This window comes from Oryx dammah, unplaced genomic scaffold, assembly GCF_014754425.2.
Source record: "Oryx dammah isolate SB20612 unplaced genomic scaffold, SCBI_Odam_1.1 HiC_scaffold_11081, whole genome shotgun sequence".
NCBI lineage: Eukaryota > Metazoa > Chordata > Mammalia > Artiodactyla > Bovidae > Oryx > Oryx dammah.
In genome coordinates this window covers 1,265,801-1,287,747 of record NW_024080475.1, presented here as the reverse complement: position 1 = coordinate 1,287,747, position 21,947 = coordinate 1,265,801, and the positions used below count along the sequence as shown (strand labels likewise).

General features: G+C 41.5%; 1 protein-coding gene across 1 annotated transcript in view; it reads right to left on the bottom strand.

Moving 5' to 3' along the window:
- Positions 1-12,136, bottom strand: part of LOC120860536 (endonuclease 8-like 3) — a 45,539-nt gene extending 33,403 nt beyond the window's left edge. Inside the window, exon 1 of the mRNA XM_040236359.1 lies at positions 11,930-12,136. Coding sequence (XP_040092293.1) covers positions 11,930-12,085 — 156 coding nt within the window. The 5' untranslated portion in view covers positions 12,086-12,136. The remainder of the gene's footprint in view (positions 1-11,929) is intronic.
- Between the last annotated feature and the right edge of the window lie 9,811 nt (positions 12,137-21,947).

Here is a 21,947-nt window from a genome sequence, read left to right as displayed (position 1 = left end):
AAAATGAATCAGAGGAAAGGCTACTAGAGTTTTGCCAAGAGAACACACTGGTCATAGCAAGCATCCTCTTCCAACAAAACAAAAGACAACTCTACACGTGGACATCATGACCAGATGGTCAATACCAAAATCAGATTGATTATATTCTTTGCAGCCAAAGATGAACAAGCTCTATACAGTCAGTAAAAAAAAGACTGGGAGCTGACTGTGGCTCAGATCATGAACTCCTTATTGTCAAATAAAGACTTAAATTGAAGAAAGTAGGGGAAACCACTAGACCATTCAGGTATGACCTAAATCAAAACCCTTATGATTATACAGTGTAGGTGACAAATAGATTCAAGAGATTAGATCTGATAGACAGAGTGCCTGAAGAACTATGGACAGAGGTTCATGACATTGTACAGAAGGCAGGGATCAAGACCATCCCCAAGAAAAAGAAATGAAAAAAGGCAAAATGGTTGACTGAGGAGGCCTTACAAATATCTGAGAAAAGAAGAGAAGCTAAAGACAAAGGAGCAAAGGAAAGATACACCCATCTGAATGCAGAGTTCCAAAGAATAGCAAGGAGAGATAAGAAAGCCTTCCTCAGTGATCAATGCAAAGAAATAGAGGAAAACAATAGAAAGGGAAAGACTAGAGATCTTTTCAAGAAAATTAGAGATACCAAGGGAACACTTCATGCAAAGACGGGCACAATAAAGAACAGAAGCAGTATGGACCTATCAGAAGCAGAAGATATTAAGGAAAGGTAGCAAGAATACACAGAAGAACTATACAAAAAAGATCTTAATGACCTATGTAACCACAATGGTGTGATCACTCACCTAGAGCCAGACATCCTGGAGTCTCATGTCAAGTGGCACTTAGGAAGCATCACTATCAACAAAGCTAGTAGAGGTGATGGAATTCCAGCTGAGCTATTTCAAATCCTAAAAGATGATGCTGTCAAAGTGCTGCACTCAATATGCCAGCAAATTTGGAAAACTCAGCAGTGGCCACAGGACTGGAAAAGCTCAGTTTTCATTCCAATAACAAAGAAAGGCAATGCCAAAGAATGCTCATACACAATTGCACTCATCTCACATACTAGCAAAGTAATGCTCAAAATTCTCCAAGCCAGGCTTCAGCAACAGGTGAACCGAGAACTTTCAGATGTTCAAACTTCCTTAGAAAAGCAAGAGGAACAAGAGATCAAATTGCCTGCCAACATCCTCTGGATCATATAAAAAGCAAGAGAGTTCTAGAAAAACATCTACTTCTGCTTTATTGACTATGTCAAAGCCTCTGATTGTGTGGATCACGACAAACTGTGGAAATTCTTAAAGAGATGGCGATACCAGACCACTTTACCTGACTCCTGATAAATCTGTAGTAGGTTAAGAAACAACAGTTAGAACCAGACATGGAACAACAGACTGGTTCCAAATTGGGAAAGGAGTGTGTCAAGGTTGTATATTGTCACCCTGCTTATTTAATTTCTATGCAGAGTATATCATGCGAAATGCTGGGCTGGATGAAGTATAAGCTGGAATCAAGACTGCGGGAGAAATATCAATAACCTCAGATATGCAGACAATACCACTCTAGTGGCAGAAAGTGAAGAGGAAGTGAAGAACCTCTTGATGAAAGTGAAAGAGGAGAGTGAAAAAATTGGCTTAAAACTCAACATTCACAGAACTAACATCATGGCATCCAGTTCCATCACAGCATGGCAAATAGATTGGTAAACAATGGAACAGTGACAGACTTTATTTTCTTGGGCTCCAAAATCACTGCAGATGGTGACTGCAGCAATGAAATTAAAAGACGCCTGCTTCTTGGAAGAAAAGTTATGAGCAACCTAGACAGCATATTAAAAAGCAGAGACATTACTTTGCAACAAAGGTCATCTAGTCAAATCTATGGTTTTTCCAGTAATCATGTATGCATGTGAGACCTGGACCAAAAAGAAAGCTGAGCGTTGAAGAACTGATGCTTTTGAACTGTGGTGTTGGAGAAGACTCTTTAGAGTCCCTTGGACAGCAAGGAGATCCAACCACTCCATCCTAAAAGAAATCAATCCTGAATATTCATTGGAAAGACTGATGTTGAAGCTGAAACGCCAATACTTTGGCCACCTGATGGGAAACTCCAATACTTGGGCCACCTGACTCATTTGAAAAGACCCTGATGCTGGGAAAGATTGAAGGCAGGAGAAGGGGACGACAGGATGAGCCGTTTGGATGGCATCACTAACTCAACAGACATGAGTCTGAACAAGTTCCAGGAGTTGGTGATGGACAGGGAAGCCTGGGGTGCTGCATTCCATGGGATCACAAAGAGTTGGATGAACTCTAGCACCAATCAGTGGTTATCAAGCACTGGCACAACAAACCTGAGTACTCAGTGAGGGAAAAACATTCTTTCACATTTGCCTTAATTTTATAACTGAATCAATTAGAGCCCTAAACTGAGAAGCACCAAGAATTTGATATTTTTCTGCTGAACAAGACTTTTTGCTGTCTCTTGCATACACTTCAAACCAAGTGCAGATTAAGATAGCAGTTTTGAGGTGGGTTTCCATGACAACCAATTAGTAGTTAAAAATTCTCATATATTAGCCCAGAGACTTTGAAGATGATGATTAATAGAGCAGATATAGACCAGTTTTGCCTATGGTTTTGAGGGATTTGCCTCAACATAGACTAGGTTTTATATTTTTCAGGATTTTGGCCATAATGTCTTATGATCTTTTAAACCTTCCTTTTCTAAATTAATGGTTTGGGGGCCTGTGTCTCTGTCACTCTAGAGCCAACAGCCTCTTATCCCTCCCAGTATCCTTTACTAGCAACTGGTTTTAACCATGTCCTCTGAAGTCCTCTGACTTTTATTAGGGTTCTCGGTGAAGGCTGGGTGGGAATCTGGTCCTGGTTCACACACACAGCCCTGGACACCTCAGCAGTATCCCCCGCTTTTTGGTTAGGAGAAAATGTGCTATGACTGTCACCCCAGTGTTTGCATCTTCCTTTAAGCTTTACAAGTTAAATCTAAAACCCATCATCTATCCAATATGCAGGAAAAGGTCACCATGCCAGTCCACACACCCTTCGCCCTGCCTTGAACCTAGGATACTTCCTTTCTGGGACATACAGAACCCTCACGGCCTGTGCTTGATTCCCTTGTGAGGGAGTCTCTCCCTGTCCCAGGCCGAGTGCACACCCCTATGTCCCCTAAGCACCTGTGTGCACCGTGACCAGTGCTCAGATCGCCTTTCCTTTCCTTGATCTGGCTTTACCAAGTTCTGTAACGGCTCATGGCAGAGACAGAGACTGTGACCTCGAAATAGACAGCGGTGTCACCATATCTAATAAAATAGAAAATGGGTCCCTAATGTCTCCCTGGAAGTCTGCTCACAGCACTAAATTAACCATTTTGCAAGAACTTAACACCATTTAGTTTAAAATTCTCAGCCAACAGCTACCACAGTTCACTCACTTGGCTGTGTCCATGACTTTGACATCCTCTAAAGATAAAGATGGCAGGTGGCATCTGGACACACACCCTCCACATAAAAAATGTATCATTCAGGGCTGTTGAACTGGATTTATTCATTTTAGAAAAGCTTGTTGACTTTCTACTACGTGTGAGGCATTGCGAGGCCTTATTCTAGATATCTGAAAACCAGATCATTTTCTGGGGAAATTTCCCACTCTGTAAGGATAACTGCTCACTGTTCAATGACTAGACTGGGCCATCTAAAACTGCCCCATTATCAAAACACCCAGATGTAAATCAACAGTAACACATCATTGGGTTTTGTTATAATTAGCTAAACAAAATCTCTGAGTACAATTCATATGGAAAATTTTTGTGCCACTTATTCTTAAACCACTGTAACATCCATTTCAGAAGGTATAAATTAAAAGAAACCATAAAACCCTGGGGAGGGGGGAAGTATGGGTTCTTAACAAAAGGCTCTACTTTTTCTTGCTCAAAGTTAAATGCCAGGGTTCCTAATAATGTCTATTAGGAAGAAATCCAAATCTAGCTTATCCTGATTTTTATCCTAGATTTTCCCTGGGAAATTTCTAACTCTGTGCTAAATATTCCTATTAGTTCCTACAGTCCTGAGGGAGTTTGGTTCCATGTGTAGCTAACGGATAGAACAGCTGAAATGCCCACTAGACGAAGATTGAGGGGCAGGTTATAAAAAGAGCTTTTCCATACAGTATTAATCTGTTAAGATACCACAGACTGTCCTGGAGTATACATCTACATGCTGTCCAATTACTGCCAACCATCAGAGGTTTCAGGAAGTCTAATGGATCTGACCATGGGAAATGTCTCTCCAGCCAAAGGAGGATTCAGCAGAAGGCCCTCCCAAATGTTAGGGTTCCTGGACCGCTTATTAACAAGACAAAGAGGAGCATGTGCCCTTAGACATAAATTGCTTGTACATAGGAGGATGAGTCAAAAAACACAAATGCCAATATACTTAAAATGAATGGCACCAGTAAGTCTCTTCAAACAACTGTCCACGAGAAGTGAACCGTGGTATCCTGATGGACAGAGCTGCAAGGAACCAGAAGCCAAATCTTCACAGGTGTCCTGGTTTTGTACTCTAGTCTCTATAATCAAAAATAACACAGAATAGGACACCAAAAACAGACTGTGGAAAGGGATGATATTAAAGTCTCTACAAATACTGAAAAAAGATGTTTTGGGCCTGATGAAGGTGAAGGTGACTATGACAATACAGACATCAGCAGAGGGCTGTATTCAACTCTGGGGAACGATCACAGGTGGAGAGGCCGGAGCTGTGGAAACACACAGACCTGACACCATCCGATGACTTCTGAGGCACAGCCTGCTCCAGCTACAGACGCCACGAGCCCTTGGCTCAACTGTGTGTCAGAATTAGTTTTTTAATACTTGATGAGGTGCTTGGGAGTTAAAAAGACATGTTAGCATAACCTCTTCCCTGCTCACATACATGGTTTGTCACTCGCTATACACTCCAGTACACTCGCTGGGACTAGAATTTCCCTGCCTGGGAAGCAGAATCATCTTGAGGCTTTCTACCTGCCAAACCCAGCACAGGGCTTTCTACAACCGCTGTGCTGGCACTTACCAACTGAACAAGTGTCTGTGACTCATGTTTCTCCCTTAGTTGTCTGTGAGCTCCTTGTGGACAGCAACTATGGTGTTTCCTTATCCCTGGGCACTTCACACAATGCCTGGAGCTCAGGAAACATCTGTAGGATGAACCAGATCCCTTCCTCCTTCCCTCTTGGTATTCCCCACCCATCATCCTCATCTTGCTATACCTTTCCCAAGGTTTCTTGGCAAAAACTTCTGTTCCACCAACTGTTTTAGCTGCTTTGAGAATTATTAACATCCTAGTCTCTTATTTTCTAATTATCTTCAAAGAAATGAGGCTTAAATATGGGAGTACCAAGTTACTACCAAAAGCTAGATGTATGTAAAATATTATAATCAGAATTTCCCATTAAGTAAAAAGAACTTTACAGGAAGGTTTAGGATTTCAGCAACCAGTCCCAGCCTGCCCTGGTTTTTACTTAAGATGTTTACTTAGCATTTAAATGACTGCTTTAAAAACACCTATTCTAATACCTTATTTGGGTTTTGAGGGAGATGATACAAATTGTTTATCATGTGGGCACTTGACCTAAATTACCTGATCCCTAGTATACTATCATTTCTAAAATAATCTGCTCTAGAGAATATACTCCAGGCAAAATAAAAATTTCAACTTATAACTGACCATCTCAAGCACCTGCATACATTTTTAACTGTTTTTTTTTTTCTTTTAAAACACCATTTGAGGGAGAAATTCTTATGTACCAGTGATGGTTAGTTCCATTTATTTTGAGAGCTCTTATGTACAAACGGGGCAAGGCTTTTGCAATAAACCTAAGAATTACAAAAGATTCACTTGTCCTACTGTAGAACCTGGGGTTATCACCTCTTCATACAAGGTTCAGCAGCCCATGCAAATGCAAAAATTAATTTCCACAAGCCTATTATCTTTGCTGTAACTATACAAAATTGTCCAATATATACCTGACTTTCTCATTTTGACCCTTATAAACTTGTTACTGTATTATCTGAACATTTCATTCTCTTTCCCCTGAAATAAGAGAAGAAATATCCTTTGCCACAATTTTAAGTAAGAGAAGAAATATCCTTTGCCACAATTTTAAGTATGATTGAGAAGGGTTCACCTTCCCATTTTCAAGTGGCTTAATAATAGGAAATCATCAAAACAACATATATCTTTGGAGACAGCACATGATTTATTGTGCTGATTACCATTTATCCTGCCTATCCATGGGTGAACAAGGAAGATGAACTTTTAAGAACAGAATACGACTTTTCCACAGATAAATGGTTCAACTCTAGCTCAGTTACATATTTCCCCTAGAGAGGAAAAATATACCATACTTACAATCACAGTCTCTCCTTTTTGTCCCCCACATGGTTTTTACCCCCAATACAACAATACTTTTAGGAATCACAAGCCACTTATCTATCCATTTAAACTATCAAAAAAACCTAACTTTAAAATGGTCTCTAAGCCCCCCAAAAGAGGTCTTTACATAAAAATCTGTTCTACTATTTTGTAAGAGCAGAGGCTATAAGCACTTACTCAGAGGCTAAATGTTTTATACACAATATGATTACACCAGAAGATTACACCCCTTCATAAAGTCATCATCAGATAGGTGGGTCTGGTGAGAAAGCCCTGATCAGGGAGAAAAAGGAAAAATTACCAGGACTTTTACTGCAGCTCAGACAGTAAAGAATCTGCCTGCAATGCAAGAGACCCGGGTTCAATCCCTGGGTCGGGAAGATCGCTGGAGAAGGGAATGGCAGTGCACTCCAGTACTCTTGCCTGGAGAATCCCATGGACGGAGGAGCCTGGCAGGCAGGCTACAGCCCACGGAATCACAGAGAGTAGGACACAACTGAGTGACTAACACTACTACTACGGCACTAAGCTAAGAGTTTTATGTGTCCTATAATCTGATTCCGAACAAATAGGCAAAGATATGAGTATAAGCAACAAAGGAGCTGGAATTCAAAAATCAAGATGATCAGATGTTCTCTCTACGTCATCCCCAACACTTTCGGGTTCACTAAAAGCTCCAATGGCTGTGGAGAATCATCTCCCTGAGTTTCCTTAACCGATCTCTGTTCACTCTTGCTCCATGACTCCATGTAATGCTGAATGCTGGTAGTAATGATCCTCAGTCATTAAGATGAAACCATTACCCAGATCCATGGAATAATGTAAGCAAATACTATTATGCATGTTCTATACAAGTTAAAAAACTTTTTAGATTTAAACGAATAAGCTTCATTTAGCTATAAAATTAATCTCTGTGGATTAGCTCATTCCTTCATATAATGGCAATCGAATTATGATTTCCACTTCCTCCACTATAAAGAGAAAGGAGGGAGGAAAACTTTTATTATGTGGCTTCATTATTTTCTTGTAATAGAAATTTCCATTTAACATGCATAACAAAATACACACTCATAGAGAAAGATTCCAAATTGAATTTATTTTTAAATCTTTCATCAAAACTATTTTTGCACTATTTAAAACTTTGCTCTTCTCGATCCATTCAAATGTTTACTAAATAACTCAGACACTGCGAAGGGCATATCAAGATGAGTAAGAATAGCTAGCATATTACATACATATATTAAATCTTAAGGAGAGAGAGAGTAGCCAGAGGATCATGTTTCAAATGAAATGAATGCTTATAAACTGTTTCATATTCTGTTTTGTGAAAGGAAACTGAAAACATATGCAGATTATACACCGATTTCACCAAAATATTGTATCCACCCAACAATTAAAATCGAAGGATTGACTCTTCACAGCTCATTAAGCAGACATGTTCATTTATATTCCAGTGTTGTTTCTTACCATAAGGCTCCAAAAGCTCCAGCAGAGTTTTATGTGATGTGCTTACAGAGTTGCATAATTTAATGCTGACAAGACAGTGGATCAAAACTCAGAAGTAATATAGTGCGTGCACGACTAGCAAACGCTGGGCTTCTATGGATAGGCTTTCTTCTTCAAAACGGGGGTCACTCGTCACAAGGAGACATGCCTTAGAACACGTTCTCCATGAATTTCGAACTTGAGCCAAGAGGACGACTACAGGCCACAGTAGCTGATTCATTACAACAGTAGCTACACAGGTGGGGTTCTTCTTTTTGGTATAATGATTATCTGGAGTTTAACTCATTTATTTTAAATGCCCAATTAGTATTTATTTAACTCTCCTTTGTACTTTTTCATGTTTATTGCAATATAAAGAAGATCATATGCAGTTATTATTTTTCAACTGCTGCCTTGTGAAAACTAATGATTTCAAGTCAGTAGCAGAAACCTTTAAATAGCTTTAATGCTCAGGCATAAAGGTCTAGGAAACATGGGATCACCTATTTAAGTAGTGATCATGCCAGAGATCTGTGACAACATACCACGTTTTGATGAAATTTACTATAGGGCTTCCCTGGTGGTTCAATCGGTAAAGAATCTGCCCACAGTGTGGGGGACCCGGGTTCAATCCCTGGGTTGGGAAGATCCCCTGGAAAAGGGAATGGCTACCCATTCTAGTATTCTTGCCTGGAGAATTCCATGGACAGAGGAGCCTGGCGGGATCTCAAAAAAGTCAGCACGATTGAGTGACTAACACTATGGATTCAATGCGCCTCTAAAATGCAAAGACCCTTCATGTTTACAAAGATTATTATTTCTCTAAATCAAGGGCCCATAAAGTGAAGCTATGGCAAAATATTTAGAATATTCCCAATGATAAAGGGATTATTAATTCCATATTGGTTTTCACAAAGGGGTTATTCATTTCATATTGATTTTCAAAGCCAGTTCCCATAGAACAAGATTCTTGATTCCAAATCATAAAGACCTATTCCAACTTTTAATACCTCTTTATGTCAAAGTATTAAATATAGTAATGTTCAGTGATTGCTTCCAAGTGATATTATTAATTTCCCAACCACTGACGAAGCATCTACATTATATTATCAGGCTGCACTGTGAATATGGGAATGGAAACCATTAGCATTACCAAAGTAGGTAAGCCAACTGGCTAAACTGAACAAAAGTAAAAATGGTGGCAGACACAGCCCAAAACTTAACATCTCACTTCTCTGATTAATAAGTAATCACCACTATATGCTGAGCAGTATGGTATTCTTGCCAAAATGAATCAGTCATTTTCCTACTGAACCTTTTATAACTGGGGGGAACTATGGTTAAAAGTGTAGGCTTTGGAGTTTGAAAGAAGAAAGATTACACCTGGTTCAGCCCTTCCTAGTCATGTGACACCGGGCAACTTAATTATTTAAACTCACTTTAAGCTTCACATTCCTTATCTGTAGAATCAGGTTAATCCTTTATCATGGGGTTATTATTTTTTATAATGAAATGATATATAACAGTTCTTCAAAAGCACTTTATGCCTTGGAACTGAAGATAATCATAAATGGAAAGGAAAGGTTCATGCTGGTTTGGCCTGAAGACCAATGAGGTAATGTCTATTTAAAACATTAAATGGGATTCTCAAGGAAGTAAGTTTATCTGACTCATCTTGTATCCTCGGGAGCTAGTAATAGCTTAAAACTTAATACAGAATATATTATTGTTTAATGATGTAAAGTATGATATCCATAACATATTCATGCCATATCCATAACGACAACGTACTCCCTTTACTTCCAAAATAGCAATTCTGTTCCCTTCTCTTCATTTCTGTCACCAGCCCCCTCCTCTGTGCTCCAGGCAGCCTTCTCAGACTCCTGTAATCCTCACCTGAGAAGGCAGCATGTACCCTGGCTTTCTGCCAGTCTTATAATTTTCCTTTGCAAGAATGATCTTTCAAAGTGTCACTGGATCTTAACACCCTTCAAAGAACCCCATTATTCCAGAATGAGTAGAGTCCCTACAAAGTTCTGCAAAGATCCCAGGATCTCACTTCGACCAGCAATCTCAATTTTGTCTTATTTCAAACCACGTTCCCTGTATCTCATCATCCCCTTTCCAGCCACACCAGATTTCTTTCAATCTCTCTTCCTTTGCTATTGCCTGCAGTGTTCCGCCTGCCAACTTTCAGTTCAGATCTAGGTATCTCCTCACCCTTCACACCTCAGCTTAATTGTTACTTTCTCAGCAAAGCCATCCCTGAACTTCCTGTAAGTTCTCATGGAACCATGTATCTTTACTTTAGAGAATTTATCAACTTATATTTCTTTCTGTTTTCACCTAATGAATGTCTATGTACCTTCCTAACCAAAGAATAGCCTCCACAAAGGGAAATGTTAGATTCTGTTGCCGAGGTTCCTTGAGTATTCAAAATTCTGTCGAATGAGTGATTTTTCTATAAACATTAATACTCTTAAGAGACTACTCAGGATTCATCTCTGTGGTATCCTGAAATAATTTTGAAAGAAACGCTATAATAAAAGAACAGGTACAGAGTACTAACTGACATATAGTCAAAATAAATAAAACACAAGGGCAATTGGAAGGAGATGCAAAAATTACTCTTTGTGCAAGTTTGAAAATGTATTTACTCAGACTTAGAACTTCATTTCTTTCAAGTTGTAAGCATATGCTAATTTCAGAGCAAGCAACTTTTTCTTCCAAGACCAAAGGCTATGATGAAGCTTTGCAGGAGAAATTGAAGTACAGCGCAATAATGCATGCATTCATGAAATACAATCATCCGTACATGTGAAGGGCTTTTAAGGCACGAGGTTTAATCAGAATATTTTCAGTACAAGTTCTAAGTTCTTACCAAATGAAAATCACACCACCTGCAATGCATGCCAGAGTGGCAAGAAGCTGTGCTACAACTTCCTTTAAAAAGAAATAAATTCACTTAAGGGATCCAAAATGGTTCTGCCCCTTCATTAGATGGCAATACTGAGTTGAGTGGACAGGGTGGTGCCAAATCTTCTGTGTGAAATTTTAGGATTATGTATTAGTCATAATACATTTTCAGTTGGAGAATATTAGGCAGGCAAGAAGCTAGAATTTTATCCTACAAGCTTACTGTTTTTAAAACGTGAAAAACAGAAAAAAAAAACAAAACAGAGGTTGCATGCATCTGATAATATTAACAGCAGCAGCTGCTGCTGCTACTAAGTTGCTTCAGTCGTGTCCGACTCTGTGCGACCCCATAGACGGCAGCCCACCAGGCTCCCCCGTCCCTGGGATTCTCCAGGCAAGAACACTGAAGTGGGCTGCCATTTCCTTCTCCAATGCATGAAAGTGAAAAGTGAAAGTGAAGTCACTGAGTCGTGTCCAACTCTCAGCGACCCCATGGACTGCAGCCTACTAGGCTCCTCCGTCCATGGGAGTTTCCAGGCAAGAGTACTGGAGTGGGGTGCCATAATATCTGATAATATTAACAGCAGAAAATGCGGCTATGGACAGAAGGAAGGCATCTTTTGCTGGCAGTAAAGAAGCTAAGCAAGGTGGCATGGAATAAAACACCTTCCATCACTTCCCACCTGGGCATCTCCAATGCGGCCTTAACTCGGCGGTCCCGTAACCAACCTCAACCGCGCAGGCGCACTAGCAGGGCATTCTCCCTCAGGTGAGGTCAAGGTACGTGTTAGGAAAGGCGAGGCCCCAGGAAGCCTTGTGGAGAAGGAGATGACAACCCACTCCAGTATTCTTGCCTGGGCATTTCCGCGGACAGAGGAGCCTGGTGGGCTGCTGTCCACGGGGTCGCACAGAGTCGGACACGACTGAAGTGACGTAGCAGCAGCCGCAGTAAGCCTTGACCAGAGCTAAGGCACCCTGGACCCTGGAACCCCGATGGGCTTTTTGCTCTATCTCCCACTGCTGGTCCCCTAGCGAGACACGGAAGCTGCTCACCTGTGAGGGGCCCACAGGCCCGGAGGCGGCGGGCGGCGACCCGGGGCCCCCCAGGCCCTGCAGCGCGCGGCCCCGCACGTCAGTCACCGCCTGGCCCGGGCGCACACGCGCCCGAATCTTCTCTCCATTTAGAGTACAACCCGGGCCTTCCACCATCGCCCGGGCCCGCGCTGCGCCGCACTAAGCTGCAAAGCCAGCCGAGAAAACTGCCGCGTAGCTTCACCTCAGCCGAGATATTTAGCTCCTCCTAGAAGTTCAAATCTCGCGCCCTCCTAGCCCCGCCCCGGCCCCGCCTCTCCAGCCGCACCCCACCCATCCCCCGCGGGCCCGGCTTCTCGGCGCAGGCGCAGTGGCCCAGCCTTCGGGCACAGACGCGGGGGTGCAATAGCAAGGAGAGAATTGTTCCTGCTCACTTACCACTCTCCCTTGGGGGCCGATCTGTATCTCCTCAGAAGCTCTAATTTTGTTTTCTTTGCTTTGAAGTTTTGCCCTTGTCGTTGAGCTGCACGGTACACGCACGTTTTGCGACCTGATTCTCTTACTCTTCCCGAAGTCCGAGGTGGCCTGGCAGGCCTCAGGTTTCTGCAGGCCCTCCTCGGGCTTGGGTGAGCGCAGAGGGACTCAGGGGAAGGTTTTTACAACAAGCAGCTTTTACTTTTCTCGTATAGGTTTCAGACGGTAAAGAGTCTGTCTACAATATGGGAGACCTGGGTTCGATCCCTGGGTCGGGAAGATCCCCTGGAGAAGGAAATGGCAATCCACTCCAGTACTATTGCCTGGAAAATCCCATGGACAGAGGAGCCTGGTAGACTACAATCCATGGGGTCGCAAATAGTCGGACACGACTGAGCGCGACTTCACTTCAACTATAGGTTTAGCATGTCCTAGAAAACGTGGCCTAATATGCCAAGAATATCTTAGTGTCTATGTTAAAATCCACTTCATTTTTTGATACCTGAGCTAAGCAAGATTCTACAAAAATTCATGCAAATATTCTGTTTTGGGATGTCCGAGATGAGCACCATTTGAAATTGTTTTGTAAAAAGGCAGGGCTCTATATAAATTAGAGGCAATGCATAGTTTTTAGAATTTACATAATGTTGCACATATGAAAATATATAATGACTCCATACAACTTTTTAAATAATGAAAAATCTAATCCTTTTTGAAAATTAAAATATAGCACATTAAAACACAACGTCAATTTATCAAAAATTTAGTAAGCATATCATGGCCATCATTAAACCAGAAGAATATATATACTAATGATTTAAATTTAAAAATTGGGCAAGTAATGTCTTTCTGTAGGGAGAGATTAGTCATAAAAAGTTAGCTGGATCAGGTTCAGGATTCTTTGTACTTCCTTGTTTAATTACTATTTACGCTTCTAGGTCAGGTTACAAAATAGTCAAGGAAGAATCCTATTTCCTAACAACCCAAATTCAGTCATGATTTCTGCCCTTTGATGGAATACAGTCTTCATATGCCCAAGCTCAGGGGCCATGGCTGAGAGGAGCTATCCCACATCCAAGGTAAGGAGCACCAGCTGCGCTTTGCTGAAGCAGCCACAAAGAGATATCCCATGTCAAAGGTAACAGAAACCCAGGGAAGATGGTAGGTGCTGAGAGAGGGCATCAGAGGGCAGACAGTCTGAAACCAAAATCACAGACAACTAGCCAATCTGATCACATGGACCACAGCCTTGTCTAACTCAATGAAACTAAGCCATGCCCTGTGGGGCCACCCAAGACGGATGGGTCATGGTGGAGAGGTCTAAAGAATGTGGTCCACTGGAGAAGGGAATGGCAAACCACTTCACTGTTCCTGCCTTGAGAACCCCATGAACTGTATGAAAAGGCAAATGATAGGACACTGAAAGATGAACTCCCCAGGTTGGTAGGTGCCCAATATGCTACTGGAGATCAGTGGACAAATAATTCCAGAAAGAATGAAAGGATAGGGCCAAAGCAAAACAACACCCAGTTGTAGATGGGACTGGTGATAGAAGCAAGGACGGATGCTATAAGAGCAATATTGCATAGGAACCTAGAATATTAGATCCACGAATCAAGGCAAATTGGAAGTGGTCAAACAGGAGACGGCAAGAGTGAATGTCGACTTTCTAGGAATCAATAAACTAAGATGGACTGGAATGGGTAAATTTAACACAGATGACCATTATATCTACTACTGTGGGCAGTTCAGTTCAGTTCAGTCGCTCAGTCGTGTCCGACTCTTTGCGACCCCGTGAATCCCAGCACTCCAGGCCTCCCTGTCCATCACCAACTCCCGGAGTTCACTCAGACTCACGTCCATTGAGTCAGTGATGCCATCCAGCCAATTCATCCTCTGTCGTCCCCTTCTCCTCCTGCCCCTAATCCCTCCCAGCATCAGAGTCTTTTCCAGTGAGTCAACTCTTTGCATGAGATGGCCAAAGTACTGGAGTTTCAGCTTTAACATCAGTCCTTCCAAAAAAATCTTGATCTCCTTCAGAATGGACTGGTTGGATCTCCTTACAGTCCAAGGGACTCTCAAGAGTATTCTCCAACACCACAATTCAAAGCATCAATTCTTTGGTGCTCAGCCTTCTTCACAGTCCAACTCTCACATTCATACATGACCACTGGAAAAACCATAACCTTGAATAGACGGACCTTAGTCTCTGCTTTTGAATATGCTATCTAGGTTGGTCATAACTTTTCTTCCAAGGAGTAAGTGTCTTTTAATTTCATGGCTGCAGTCACCATCTGCAGTGATTTTGGAGCCCAAAACAATAAAGTCTGACACTGTTTCCACTGTTTCTCCATCTATTTGCCATGAAGTGATGGGACCGGATGCCATGATCTTCGTTTTCTCAATGTTGAACTTTAAGCCAACTTTTTCACTCTCCTCTTTCACTTTCATCAAGAGGCTTTTTAGTTCTTCACTTTCTGCCATAAGGGTGGTGTATCTGCATATCTGAGGTTATTGATATTTCTCCCGGCAATCTTGATTCCAGCTTGTGTTTCTTCCAGTCCAGCGTTTCTCATGATGTACTCTGCATAGAAGTTAAATAAGCAGGGTGGCAATATACAGCCTTGACGTACTCCTTTTCCTATCTGGAACCAGTCTGTTGTTCCACGTCCAGTTCTAACTGTTGCTTCCTGACCTGCATATAGGTTTCTCAAGAGGCAGGTCAGGTGGTCTGGTATTCCCATCTCTTGAAGAATTTTCCACAGTTTATTGTGATCCACACAGTCAAAGGCTTTGGCATAGTCAATAAAGCAGAAATAGATATTTTTCTGAATCCCTTAGAAGAAATGGACTAGCCATCATAGTCAACAAAAGAGTCTGAAATGCAGTACTTGGATGCAATCTCAAAAACAACAGAATGATCTCTGTTCATTTCCAAGGTAAACCGTTCAATATCACGGTAATCCAAGTCTATACCCTGACCAGTAACACTAAATAAGCTGAAGTTGAATGGTTCTATGAAGACCTCCAAGACCTTTTAGAACTAACACCCCCCCCCCCCAAAAAAATGTCCTTTTCATTAAAGGGGACTGGAGTGCAAACGTAGGAAGCCAAGAAATACCTGGAGTAATAGGCAAATGTGCCCTTGCAATACAGAATGAAGCAGGGCAAAGTCTAATAGAGTTTTGCCAAGAGAACCCACTGGTCATAGAAAACACCCTCTTCCAACAACACAAGAGAAGATTCTACACATGGACATCACCAGATGGTCAACACCAAAATCAGATTGATTATATTCTTTGCAGCCAAAGATGGAGAAGCTCTATACAGTAAACAAAAACAAGCCTGGGAGCTGACTGTGGCTCAGACCATGAACTCTTTATTGCCAAATTCAGGCTGAAATTGAAGAAAGAGGAGAAAACCACTAGACCATTCAGGTAAGACCTAAATCAAATCCCTTATGATTATACAGTGGAAGTGAGAAACAGATTTAAGGGATTAGATCTGCTAGACAGAGTGCCTGATGAACTATGGACGGAGGTTCGTGATATTGTACAGGAGACAGGGATCAAGACCATCCTCATGGAAAAGAAATGCAAAGAAGCAAAATGGCTGTCTGGGGAGGCCTTACAAATAGCTGTGAAAAGAAGAGAAGCAAAAGGCAAAGGAGAAAAGGAAAGATATACCCATTTGAATGCAGAGTTCCAAAGAATAGCAAGGAAGATAACAAAGCCTTCCTCAGCAATCAATACAAAGAAATAGAGGAAAACAATAGAATGGGGAAGATTAGAGATCTCTTCAAGAATATTAGAGACACCAAGGGAACATTTCATTCAAAGACGGGCTCGATAAAGGACAGAAATGGTATGGACCTAACAGAAGCAGAAGATATTAAGAAGAGGTGGCAAGAATACATGGAAGAACTGTACAAAAAAGATCTTCACGACCCAGATAATCATGACGGTGTGATCATTCACCTAGAGTCAGACATCCTGGAATGTGAAGTCAAGTGGGCCTTAGGAAGTATCACTACTAACAAAGCTAGTGGAGGTGATGGAATTCCAGTGGAGCTGTTTCAAATCCTGAAAGATGATGCTGTGAAAGTGCTGCACTCAATATGCTAGCAAATTTGGAAAACTCAGTAGTGGCCACAGGACTAGGGAAAGGTCAGTTTTCATTCCAATCCCAAAGAAACGCAATGCCAAAGAATGCTCAAACTACTGCAAAATTGCACTCATCTCACATGATAGTAAAGTATTGCTCAAAATTCTCCAAGCCAGACTTCAGCAAAATGTGAACTGTGAACTTCCTGATGTTCAAGCTGGTTTTAGAAAAGGCAGAGGAACCAGAGATCAAATTGCCAACATCCATTGGATCATGGAAAAAGCAAGAGAGTTCCAGAAAAACATCTATTTCTGCTTTATTGACTATGCCAAAGCCTTTGACTGTGTGGATCACAAGAAACTGTGGAAAATTCTTCAAGAGATGGGAATACCAGACCACCTAACCTGCCTCTTGAGAAACCTGTATGCAGGTCAGGAAGCAACAGTTAGAACTGGACATGGAACAACAGACTGGTTCCAGATAGGAAAAGGAGTACGTCAAGGCTGTATATTGCCACCCTGCTTATTTAACTTCTATGCAGAGTACATCATGAGAAACCCTGTGCTGGAGGAAGCACAAGCTGGAATCAAGATTGCCGGGAGAAATATCAATAACCTCAGATATGCAGATACACCACCCTTATGGCAGAAAGTGAAGAACTAAAGAGCCTCTTGATAAAAGTGAAAGAGGAAAGTGAAAAAGTTGGATTAAAGCTCAACATTCAGAAAACAAAGACCATGGCATCTGGTCCCATCACTTCATGGCAGATGGATGGAGAAACAGTGGAAACAGAGCTAACTTTATTTTGTTGGGCTCCAAAATCAGTGCAGATGGTGATTGCAGCCATGAATTATTAAAAGATGCTTACTTCTTGGAAGAAAAGTTATGACCAACCTAGATAGCATATTGAAAAACAGAGATATTACTTTGTCCACAAAGGTCCATCTAGTCAAGGCTATGGTTTTTCCAGTGGTCATGTATGATTGTGAGAGTTGGACTATAAAGAAAGCTGAGCGCAGAAGAATTGATGCTTTTAACTGTGGTGTTGGAGAAGACTGTTGAGAATCCCTTGGACTGCAAGGAGATCCATCCAGTCCATCCTAAAGGAAATCAGTCCTGGGTGTTGTTTGGAAGGACTGATGTTAAAGCTGAAACTCCAATATTTTGGCCACCTGATAAGAAGAGCTGACTCTTTTGAAAGATCCTGATGTTGGGAAAGATTGAAGGCAGGAGAAGAAGGGGATGACAGAGGATGAGATGGTTAGACAGCATCACCGACTCAATGGACATGCGTTTTGGTAAACTCCGGGAGTTGGTGATGGACAGGGAGGCCTGGCCTACTGTGCTTCATGGGGTCGCAGAGAGTCGGACATGACTGAGCTACTGAACTGATACTGAGTCTTCATACAGTTTATTCAGGTTTACCTTTTTATTTATTTATTTATTTATTTATTTGCTACCCAACAAATTACTTCATTTCATATTTCAAAGTTTCTGCAGGTCAAGAATTTGTAGGGGTTGGGCTAAGTGGTTCTAGATCAGTGCTTGTCAAGCACTTTCAGTCTAAATGCTTGATTGTAGCTAGAATACCCATATAAGAGAAGGCTCTCTTGCACAGCTATTGGCAGGAGGCCTTGGTTTCTCCATTTATGGGTCTCAGCAGAGGGGTGCTCAGCTGTTTTCCTGATGCGGCAGGTGACATCCCAGAGTGTGTGAGCCAAGCGAGAAGGCAAGGAGAAAGCTGTAATGGTCTTTACTCCTTGTCTCTGCAGCATCACACCCACACCCTCACTTCTGTTCATAAAATCCAGTCATTCTGAACAGCCCCCAGAGGGGAAGGGAGGGGAATTTAGCTTTATCCCTAGAAGTGAGAAGAATCGAATAATTTGTGAACATATTTTATAACCATCACAATTTTCAGTCATCTGACTGCTTCGTCATGGACTTATTCTCTTTAGCTGTTGTGTACTGGTGCACATTTGGATCAAATAAAATCTTTAATTAGAATTAGGTTTACCATCCTCCAGAGAGCTGAGTTAAGAGCTGGGGAGTAACACTGAAGACATTGTGAGATGTCACTAATGTGCCTCTCGAGGCCAAGACAGATTTTGTTTCACTGTGACTAGCCTTTGAGTCTTTGGATATTTCTCTGTTATCCCTCCTTACATGCAATTAGGAGCAAACTTGTATGCACTGTGCATCTTCAGTGTTTATAAAGAGTCATGTCACCATTGCAAGTAAACCTACTCTGCTTTAGACTCTATTTCTTCTTAAGCATTATTTATTACTTGATGACTATAAAAGTCATTCATTTTCTCTAGAATGCACTTTTTTCTTATGTAAAATAAAACATACTTTTCTTATAAACCTCCACATGATGTTTTTTGCTTTAATTCACAATTAAGGTAAGATATAGGAAAGCGCTTCAAAAACTGTAAAACCCTACAAATTCAAGGAATTAGGATAAATTCTATTTGCTGTTCTCTGTACTTTCTGTTTCTTGGCTCATGCTCTAATTCTCACGTTTTCTTAACTTTGTCTTCATCCCAGTTTCCTGAAATTCTCCCAATCTTAAGTCCTGCTGCTACTGCTAAGTCACTTCAGTCGTGTTCGACTCTGTGCAACCCCAGAGACGGCAGCCCACGAGGCTCCCCCGTCCCTGGGATTCTCCAGGCAAGAACACTGGAGTGGGGTGCCATTTCCTTCTCCAATGGATGAAAGTGAAAACTGAAAGTGAAGTCACTCAGTCGTGTCCGACCCTCAGCGACCCCATGGACTGCACCCTTCCAGGCTCCTCTGTGCATGGGATTTTCCAGGCAAGAGCACTGGAGTGGGGTGCCATTAAATCCTAGCTGAATGCATATCCTCTAAGAAACTTTACAGATATATTTTACAAATGTAAGAACTGGGGCTCAGAGAGGTTATGTAACATGTTCAAGGTAACAGACTTGGGATTCAACCAGGCCAGCCAAGGTCTTAGCCAAATGTTTTCAGCAACATCACTTATATGACACTATCCACAATCAAATATATTTAGCAACAACTTATGAAATGGTTGTTTAGAGGAAACATACATCTTAGTCAGCCTCATGTGGGAATTAAAGACAATCTCAAAAGCTTCCTTTAGCTTATCTGCTGTTCTTGTTTAGTCATTAAGTAGTGTCCAACTCTTTCATGACCCAGTGGACGGTAACTCACCAGGCTCCTCTGTCCACGGGGTTTCCCAGGCAAGAGTACTGGCGTGGTTGCCATTTCCTTCTCCAGGGAGCTTCCCGACCCAAGGACTGAAGCGGCATCTCCTATGGCTCCCGCATGGGCAGGTGGACTGTTTACCCCTGAGCCACCTTTAGCATATTAAGCTTTGACACATTGTGTGTAATAAAACTTTGTTTTTACTCTTCTCTTTACAATATCTGCGGACAGATTTTTAGCTTGAATGATAAAAATGTAGTATGGGGGAAATTTCTTTTAATTTCTGTTTTACATAAATTACCTGAATATATTTACCAAGTAGAGAGAGAACACCCATCCTCTCTGAACACCCTCTTAATTTGAGCTCTGAATAGAGGAAATAGTCATTAGTGAACATCACATGCAGGTGTTTTCAGTGATATTTACTAAAGAGTCTCCAGTTTCTGCCCATTAAGAGAAACTTTTAATGTTAGGCTATAAGAAGAAGCATAAAATGCATAGCAACAGAAACCATTTTTGACATGTCTATTATCTGGAGCAAATACCAAATGCTGAGGCTTTGCAAAGCAGCGGATTTCATTTCATTGTGAAGGCTGGAAGTGCCAGCTGACAGTTTTCTTCTTGCAAAGTCAAAATCAAAATTGCAGAACCAACCATGGGCTCCGAGGTGGCCCACGAAACTGCTCTGACACATCTGACCTTTTCACAATGATGTGAAGTCTAGGTTAGGCACTTTAATTTTGCCAGATCCTCCATGAGAAGGATGTTTCTAATTTATTTCTTAATTTAAGCATATTTAGTAAGCCAAGATAGTTTCTGAGCATGAACTTAATTTGGGACAAACAATAAGCAGTTCATAAACACAAAACAGCACAGATACTCTCTTTGTAGGGGGTTCTTTCTATGAGAAAGGGTAGGAGAATGAATTTATTTTCTGTTCTGGAATAGAAAAGTGTATTATTTTTGTAAATATCTTTAAGCACCATTCCTCATCTGTTTCAGCTACTGGAGAGCACTCTCAAGTTGAGGCATGAAAGCCACAATTTCCTCATTCATTCAAAAAGCAGTGAAATTATTGGGCCCTGAATTTGTTGCAGGAAGATGGCTAGATCTATGGAAATGGATAAAAGTCAGAGATCTAGACAGCTCACCAACCAGTGCATAGAGAAGAAGAAATAAACACCAGCATACAAACAGAGGTAACCTCAGGTGCTCCCAGCAGACACAGGGAGGAGACCTTGGTCCCAGGCATCTCAGCTAAATTCTGAGGACACATAAGTACGAGTTCATTGCATAAAGAAAAAGGATACAGGGAATTTTAGGCAGATGGGGGAAGCATATTTACAATCCCAGGAGGTATGAGAGAATCTCATATCTGGGGAACTACAAGAATATCTGAAGGACAAGAGGACAGAGAGTGGGGGCAGACGGGCCGGGAGAAATCAGAGAAGTCAGACGGAAAATTGAATGGTATGCTAAGTGTGAGGGGTTCTTTCTATTAGAGAGGGTAGGAGATTCTGTTGAAAGAAATAGGGGGACAAACAGGATTCTGTGCAGCAGATTAACATGCTTAGATCTACTTTATTAAGTGATCCCCAGAAGGGCATGAAGCAGTGGGTCTTGATCCATAACATTTGGTCACATCCAGGGGGGAGAGAGAGTTCTAGGATCTAATGGGTCCAGGGAAAAGATGCTACTAAATATTCTATAGGGTTCAGGACAAGCCACCAGAACAAATAATTAATTATCCATTCAAAAGCACTAATTGTGCCAAGTTTGACAAAGCCTGGGGTAAACGGAGAGGGCTGAATAATGCTCCCCCCACCAATACCTTCATGATCTGATCCATGGAATTTGTGAACAAGTTTCCTTAAGTGGCAAAAGGGATTTGACAGCTGTGATTAAATTAAAGAGTGTGAAATAAGATGATCCTGAATTATCTGATCAGAATGTGAACGTTGACATTCTAGGAATCAGCGAAATAAAATGGACTGGAATGGGTGAATTTACCTCAGATGACCATTATATCTACTACTGCGGGCAGGAATCCCTCAGAAGAAATGGAGTAGCCATCATGGTCAACAAAAGAGTCTGAAATGCAGTACTTGGATGCAATCTCAAAAACGAAAGAATGATCTCTGTTCGTCTCCAAGGCAAACGATTCAATATCACAGTTATACAAGTCTATGCCCCAACCAGTAACGCTGAAGAAACTGAAGTTTAACGGTTTTATGAAGACCTACAAGATCTTTTAGAAGTAACACCGAAA